Source organism: Falco biarmicus, chromosome 13, assembly GCF_023638135.1.
Source record: "Falco biarmicus isolate bFalBia1 chromosome 13, bFalBia1.pri, whole genome shotgun sequence".
Classification (NCBI taxonomy): domain Eukaryota; kingdom Metazoa; phylum Chordata; class Aves; order Falconiformes; family Falconidae; genus Falco; species Falco biarmicus.
Window position 1 is genome coordinate 795,689 of NC_079300.1, and position 8,252 is coordinate 803,940.

General features: G+C 44.0%; 1 protein-coding gene across 19 annotated transcripts in view; it reads left to right on the plus strand.

Annotated features, from left to right (window-relative positions):
• MED12L (mediator complex subunit 12L) overlaps nt 1-7,463 on the plus strand; it is a 150,499-nt gene extending 143,036 nt beyond the window's left edge. For 12 of the 19 annotated variants that reach the window (XM_056358992.1, XM_056358993.1, XM_056359002.1 and 9 more), the window contains 4 exons: nt 1,348-1,504; nt 2,361-2,432; nt 6,186-6,267; nt 6,705-7,463. In XM_056358992.1, the coding sequence (XP_056214967.1) occupies nt 1,348-1,504; nt 2,361-2,432; nt 6,186-6,267; nt 6,705-6,757 (364 nt within the window). In that variant the 3' untranslated portion in view covers nt 6,758-7,463. Of the gene's footprint in view, nt 1-1,347; nt 1,576-2,360; nt 2,434-6,185; nt 6,268-6,704 lie in introns of those variants that run through there. The other 7 variants (XM_056358994.1, XM_056359001.1, XM_056358997.1 and 4 more) reach the window with 6 other exon arrangements.
• The last annotated feature ends 789 nt before the right edge of the window (nt 7,464-8,252 follow it).

The following is an 8,252-nucleotide window of genomic DNA, read 5'->3' on the forward strand; positions in this document are numbered from 1 at the left end:
ACTGTCATGAAGAGTGTGTTGGTATGTGATGGTAAAAGACCTTGTTGCAGCTGGCTGGTTTTGGGAGTGCTGCGACAGTCCAGCTCTGCTCTTAACCGAATCAGAAATTTTATCACTTTTAATTTCCACTTCAAATAGATGTAGAGTGACTCCCCAAAACACAGGCTTAAATTAAAGAGGGAGTTGGGGGGTGGGGAACAGTCGAAATTTGCAAGGTGTGCCTCTGCACGCACTGCCCATCCGCAGCCGTGATGGGGTACCTGTGCAGCACAGCGCTCACCCCATCTGTGAGCTCGTTGAAGCAGCACAGCTGCGCGTAGGCATCAGTCATCACGAGGTGGTCTGGCTGCCAGAACTGCAGTCCTGTCTCACTGTTCCTGTGTAACTTATCCTGGAGTGCCGCTGATGTGCTCAGTTACCAAGTAGAGATGCTATTCTTTCTCTGCTTCAGCTCTAATTTGATCCCAAAACTAAAATCTCCTTTAGATGCTAAGTTCAGGTGTACTTAAATGACTTGCTAATCAATTGCTGTATTTATTGAAGTTGGTGCTTATATATTGAATTATAACATTATATTGTTATATTTAATGAAGTCGGCGCTTCTGGGATTGTGAATGTTACTGTATATTCTGCTGGTTCCTTAACTTCTGTTAAATTCTTGCAAGTCCGGATGTCTGAAGAATATGCTCAATTATGGATAGGGTTGCACCTCTTCAGAAAGTTTGGCCTTGGCTTGGTTGACAGCCTTGTAGTAAAGCTTACAGGGTGCCTTGGGTTAGGAATAAAGCTGCTAACGTGGACCGCCTTGGCTTTACTGAGTTTTAAACAGCTAAGCTAAATTATGAGCTAGCTAGCTGGCATGTTTTCCCCATGTATATCTTTCTGCTTTGTCAATGTTAAATTACTCCCATAACATCCTAAGAAAGCACTTTCTTGGTGTGGTTTTTTTAGTATTTTAGAAAGTAAAAAGACCACCTCATGATGACCAATTCTAAATTCATCGTAATGAGATCTTTCGGTCTGGAGAACATTTTGGTGCTTATGTGGAATTCTTGCTTGAATTGTAGAAACTCATCACTCTTCCTAATAAAACAAGAGTTGAATGCTTGGATCTGTTTCTGTTTAGAGGAACATGTTATTACCTTCATCAGTTACCAGGCAATGGTGTGGTACAGCTTCTATCATGGAATATTTTTCAAAGCATTCCTGTTTGGAAATGTATTTTTCCTGTAGAATGTAATGTCTTTTAGATCTATGGAAGCCTAGTGTCACAGCTTACAGTTGAGTACTCCTAGAGTAACTTGTGCTCTGTCTGTAAATAATCTGTTATTTTTTTCCTCTGACCAGACTCAGCCATCAGCCTTTGCAGCCAAATTCCCTGGTTGGAGGGGGACTGGACAGTGCATCGACTGCGGGTCCCCACCCAACCCTGAATTCAGTGCAGCTGCCTCCGGAGTCGGTGAGACAGAGACAGCAGCAGATGCGACAGCAGAGGCTCTTCCAGGTGAGGGACTCGGCTGTGTCAGAGGCAAAGGGTGTCTCAGTGCAGGGAGGGAGTGTAAGCATCACCATGCCAGGTGGTGGGGTTATGTGCTCGCTTTGCACATGTCTTCAAGTCTAGAGCAGCAGAGCCTGGTGATATAAACCCGAACTGCTTTTACCTGAGTGCAATAATTCAGTTTACATTTGGGGCTTCCAAAGGAGAGCTCTGGATGTAGAAGTAAAATTCAGTACTTCCATTGTTTCGAGATTGTAGAATGCCTCTGGGGAAGCTAAATCTGAGAATGGCCTGGCAGACTGTGAGACCAAAGCAGTGGTTCTGCTCTGGCTTTATAATGTATACCAGAATTAAATCAAAGGGCTTGCTGCCCATCTGGCCTATTTCCTATATTTTGATGATATATTTTTAATTTGGAGAGAATTGTCAGTGTATCAGCTAAATACGTAGGGTTGGGCACAGAGGAAGTAAATTACATTAAAAATCCTTCCCATGGCCTTCTGATTATTCAAATTATTTTTTCAAATTATGTTTGCATTTTAATGCAATTACTATCTGTGCCAGTTCTTGTGGAATGATAATGTATTCTATCAAAATATCTTGATGTTGTAGTAAATTAAGTGTACCGACTTTTGAGTTTTTGTCTATTAACAATGCTCCCCATCAGCCTTGATGTGGCTGGTGCAGGAAGTGGAGAGCTGTGAGGCCTCTCCCAAATGGGGCCTTCAGTAACCGGTGCAGCAAGCCAGCCCTGATCCTGTGCTGGAAATCACTCCTGAAAAGCCATCCTGCTTGGCTCGCAGTCGCTCCCCGAGGCAGCGTGTGTCGTCTCACCATTGCTTCAATGCCCATCTTCTTTCAGTTGCAGCAGCAGCAGCAGCCAGGGCAGCAGCAGGCGCTTGGTCTCCAGCCCGTGCAGCCGCAGCAGCCTTTGGTAAGCAGAGGTGGCTGCCAGGTGCTCCGGGAGGTGCCAGGGTAGCGATGGGGGTGGGTTTGGTCGCTTCCCGAGGCGGGTGGTGTGGCAGTCTGGGGAGAGGGTTTGTGTAAGCTTCCCGGTATCAGCCTCCTAGTGTATCCAGGTAGTGCCTGGCAGGCTCCAAGCGTGGGCAGAGGAAAACTGCACCTGTCCGCAGGAGACCACGCAACTGTGTCCGTCTCGCCAAAACGTGGCAAGAGGTGGGTCACGCATGCGCTGAGGTGTCGCTGGGGGTGACCTTGCCTGCCGACCCTCTGATGGGGAGGCAAGTGAACACTGGCTGTGGCAAGGAGGGCTCATGCACTGCCCTGCTGGACCCTCAGTGCCTCTGCAGCAATGCACTGCAGTTTGCTGTTCAGAGATGCTCCTTCCAGGACCGGAGTACACACTGCCTCCTGCACTTCCATGGTTCATTCACCAATTCAGTCAAAACTGACGCCAAAGTTGGGCCAATGACGGCACATTGTTTTGGGCAAAAAAGAGATTTGTGTGTGTGTGTAGGAAAAGTTCATTCTAACATATCTTTTTGATGTTACACTTCGTGGTATTGATTTAAAACTAATGGTTAATTTGCCAACAATACAAATAACCACCCATAGCAGTTCTTTTGAGAATTACTTGGGGATATAGTTAAAAAATGGGTACTGGTGCGGTTCTGATTCTTTTCCATCACCAGTGAATAAGACTGCCCAGACAAATTGCCTTAAATTTCTTTGTGCAAATTCAGAGGCGGGGAAATAATGAGGTGCTTTAAAGTCATCTTCAGTCTTACTCCTACTGCAGCATAAATACATGACTATTTTGAAAACCTGATACAGAACCAAGTAAACCCCGCTGAAAAGTCAGGGTTCTTTCATCCTGGGGGTGTACAGATACCTGTTAGTAGTCCCAGAGCAGCAGGTGAAAGTAAATTAACGCCTTACTGCCACCGGAATTAATTCTTCCTGTTTATGCTTGCTGTGCTATGCACTTTTATGAGAGTTATCCTAGTTAATATATCATAGTAATAATTAATAGCCCTTGCTATCTTTAAAAATTTAAACTTGATGAGAAGTCTGTAGCTGTTGCATATAAATTGGTGGATTTTTTTGTCTCTGTAATGTTTTGAAGTGAAAGCAGGATCACGTACACAACTGATGCTAGTTGTGGAACTAGTTTTTGATGTGACACTGAGAAAAGCACTCACTTGGAAATGTAGGGTGCTGATTCTTGGCATTTCTCTGCGCCGTGTCTGTGCAAGCATCCACGCTTGCTCTGCTCTCTCTGGTGTCGGCTGCGGCCGCTGGTGGCTCTGCCACTGCTGGGCTCCCAGCCCTGCCTGAGGTCACATCACGGGTGGCTGTCGGTGACTTTGGGCCTTCGATTTCTCGGTTGTACTGCTAACTGGCTGGGGAAGAAATGGGTTTCATTGTTTGAAGATCCTTTTAAATTAAATCGTTAGTCATAAAACAGAGCTGCCTGAAGACAGCTGTGCAAACAAAATCGCTTCTGAGACATTCCTGTATGCTGAATTGGAGCTTTTTATCGTTTAGGTAATGATCTTACCAAATCACTATCACTACCCAGTATTTTTTATGAATAGTGAATGTATAATGTCATTATGCTTGTTTCCTGTATTTGGGCAATTCTTCCAGGCATATTTAGGGTAGGTGAGGATAACTAGAAAAAGTTTGCTGTAGAAAAATGGAGAAAATAACAGTAATGCTGAAATAGCTACCTTCTGAGTTTAAAAGCATTAATCAGTGTGATCTGATAGAGAAACTCTGAGGTGTGGCTTGTAAGTGCAAGAGTAAGGATAAATGAAAGACATTTATCTGACAGCTATTGAAAGATAATTTGCATTCATTTTTGAGTTTTTCTTAAAGTGTTTATGTCAAGAACAAACAACATGTGTGAGAGAGTCGCAGAGAGTGAGCACCTGCCTGGCTGCAAGCTCCTCTCCCAGCACTTAGCACAGCAGAAGGCTTTCTGTGTGTTGGTTTCATGTCCCCAGGAAACCCTGGTGTGGTTAATGTTTTTTACTAAAGTCAGCATTTACTCAGGACTGTTAGCCAGAAGATTACACAACGTATTTTAAGTACAGGATTTGGTTTCAGAAAGGAAAAAGATGCTGAAGTCTTGTAAAACATCGCAACTCCCTTCATTAAGCAAAAGGTTTCACTGAAACAAAGCACAGGCATTTTCTGTAGCGCCTATGATGTTGTTAGAGTATTGAATAACTCCATTTTTATTCAGCACACCAAGTTTTCAAACTGGTAAGGTGTATTGTGTATCCTTCTGCAGAAGCAGAAAAAAAAAATCACTTAATTAGAAGCACATGCATTTTCATCAAATCTAATGAGAAGGAAAGTTGCAGGACTTGGGAAACAGAGCTCGGAGGCCTTGAGAGGAAGACACAGTAAATGGTGAAGGCTTGGTTCAGTTTGTGCTTGCTGGCATAGCAGTACCTCATTCATCACTATTTCCCTCCCAGGAGTAGCTAGGTATGCGGGAGCTGTGCCGTCAGCTGTCTGTCCTCAGGAGTCTCTGATCGCTGGTGCGCAGGCATTGTTCTTTCATACAGGTGATGCATTTTTCCAAGTGAAGAAAATGCTGCTGGTATACGCAGACCTTTGGCACCAGCAGTGTCCATCCCACTGGGGTACACACGCAGGCAGTCTGTGGCAGGTCTGTCTGTCCTAATGCAGTAGTGTGGTGTGTAATATATTCCATGCTCTGACATAAATGTGGATGATCAACAAAAGTTGTTAATAGAGAATGATTTTTTTTTTTTCCTGAGTGACAGCCAGAGGTGTGGAAAGCAAAGTGGGTGCTCGTTCTCCTACCCATCCTTACCTGAACGATAGCCTTCGTGGGTCAGTAAATAGGCTGCCAATATGTGAGAGTCGGTACATTTACACCGAATACTTTCCAAGTGATTGAAGTCATGATTTAATTTAGTAACAGCAGATCTCTTTGGCGGCTTTTTGTGTCTAATCCTTTTGTGCTGAATGCCATGGGCAGGAAGGTCCTTGTCTCAGTCCTGGTGGGCCTTGGGTAGGGAACAGAAGGATGATGATTTTGCTCTGTGGAGGAGTTGGCCCAGCTGGCTGGGCATTGATCTGTCTCCACTTCGGCTGGAGCCAAGAGTTGTGCGCAGCTCCCACCCTGCAGCAGGCGTGCAGCAAAGTGAGCAGCCTGTGCTTTCTGCTTACCCTGCTTTTTATCTGAAGAGCCGTTGCCCTGGGGAAAAAACTTTTCTAGAAGCTTCTTTTGACTATTATGCTTCAACTGCATGTGTTTAAAAATGCTGAAAAGGCTGTCTGTTTTGAGTTGCAGTTTTGATTTGCCTTGTCTTTGAGCAGTGCAGACAGTAAAGCAGCTGAGAGTGACTTGTAGGATGAAAACTGGCCTCTCCAGGGGTGGGAAAGCCAGAGACTGACTCTGTCCCTTGCGTGCAGCTGGGCATGGGTGGTACCTGTAACCCAGCTGGAAATGTGCAGGATTTCAGGGGGGTGAAGGGAACAAATGCTCTCAAAGTTCGAAGCCTGTTCCATGTGACCTTGCTGTGCTGTTAGAATCCATTGGGACCTGCTGCAGAGGCCGGCCTGCCCACCTTCTGCCCCCTCCCCAGCTCCAGCAGCAGCTGACGGGGTGGCACAAGCTGCAGGCTCACCTGGCACGGCACGCACGCTCTGCCTGTTTCTTTCACCTTTCATGTTTCTTTCACAGTTTCCGAGGCAAGGCTTACAGCAGACGCAGCAGCAACAACAGACGGCAGCGCTGGTCAGGCAGCTCCAGAAGCAGCTCTCCAGTAAGTGTGTGTGTGTAGATGTACATACGTATATTTGAATATGGAATTATTTTTCTGGAGATGTGCTGCCATATATACTTGTAAGTAGTTTACCTGATGACAGTTGTCTGCCGGTCCCAGTAGTGATGTAATACCAAAATTCTCGTGCTGGTGCATCCCACGAGTTTCTGTTGGTCACCAGAGAAGCCTGAGTCACTGCAGCACTGGGGCTGGTGGGCCAGTGGGCCAGTTGCCGTTTGCTGCATGTTTCCTCCCTGGCTTCTGCAGTCGTGCTGCAGGGAAAGTCCCCAAGGAAACACGCGCATCTTGCATGCGTTGGGTACATAAGGGACTGTACCGAGTGTTGTTTGCTACTGCTGCATGAAACAGGTATTTTTCTGTATTTCTGTGGAGTACAGCCGTAAGGCACAAACACTTCCCTTTGCTTTATCAACCAGGTAACCAGCCACAACAAGGAGTAAACCAGTATGGGCATCCGTCACACTTCTAAAGCAGAGATGGAAGGGAGATGTAATGTTATGTTTGCACTGAAGAAGAGAACATTCAAAACACAATGCACTAGTTATTGCTAGAAAGCAGACTTTAGTTTTCTTCTCTTATTATTTCAGTAATTATTTTTTGTGCTGCAGTTGATGTGAATATGTAACAAGGTGGGATTTTTGCATTTGGGGATTTTTTTTTTTGTGTTTAACTAGATTTAAATATATGGACTTGTGGGCCTATTTGAAGAATGTTATTGCAGATTTTATGAATTTGGTGCTTTTTAGGTCCTGTTACTTTTAAAGAAGACAAAGAATGCTGGATTCATTTATTTGTGGGAAACACTTTTTTTTTTTATCCTTGTTTTTTGTTTGGTTGGGTTTTGTTTGTTTTGGTTTTGTTGTGGTTTTGGGTTTTTTTAGAAGAACTGCACTGGACCAAACTACTGAACTGAAAGGCACTTCCAATTCTGGCATAGAAGTTAATTTGTTCATTAAAATGTTCACCTCCTCCTTTGTTGGTAGAACAAGCATCAATATAAATTTTTATTTGACTGTAATTTTCATATGCACTTTATAAAATTCGTTTAAAGTACCAATTATCTCTTGCTCTTATTGTGGTAAGAAGGTGCTGAAGTGGGTCTATTGCTTGTATTAGAACTTCTTAAAGTTTATATTAAAAGCCACAATGTAATGTTAATAAACCTACTAGAAGTAGCAGTGTTTCATATTTGGTGTTTTTAATATAAAGTTCACTGGTGATTGATTCTAAAGGAGCGCATGACATAGTAATGAGGCTCCAACAGTCAGCGGGTTTTGCTCCGTTTCCTGAGGGAAGTCTCTGGCTCCCAGTGAAGCCTCATGGGAAGCGAATCTCTCTGTCTCACTTGGTGCCTCCAGTAACAAACCTCTTACCAGCTTTCACACAGCGAGGGGGGGAAATGTGCCAAAGGCGCCTCTGCGATGGCAGCAGTTCTGTAGCTGAAGCTGCCCTAGATGAGTTATTCCCGTTACCTGTCTCTGCTACTGATGTTGTACGGTAAGTATTGCACATTCCGCATTTGAGTCTTGACAGCTGGGTGACTTTCAGTGGTGTAAGGTATTATGTATTATCAGCTGACTGCAAAACCACAAGTAAACTGTAAATCAAAATTACCACAAATAAATCATTATTATTCAAACCTGTGCAAATATATCATTTTGCTGGTATTAGAGTTGAAAAAACACGATAAATTTATTACTATTTATGTAATGTAGGAGTTAAGTCTATATGATTATTTTTTTTAAATGCATTCATTTTGGAAGTGGAACACAGACTACATTTAAAATACACATAGGATTATTTTTTCTCTACTTTGTATTAACTCAATTTGCTTAGTTTACCATACAAAGCATTTATAGATGGTATTGCAGCCAGGTGTTCTGTGGGGAGGGGAGAAGACTGCACTGCACAAGCTCCGAGGACTGGGGAGGCAGTACAGCCAGCTAATGGAGTAACACTACATG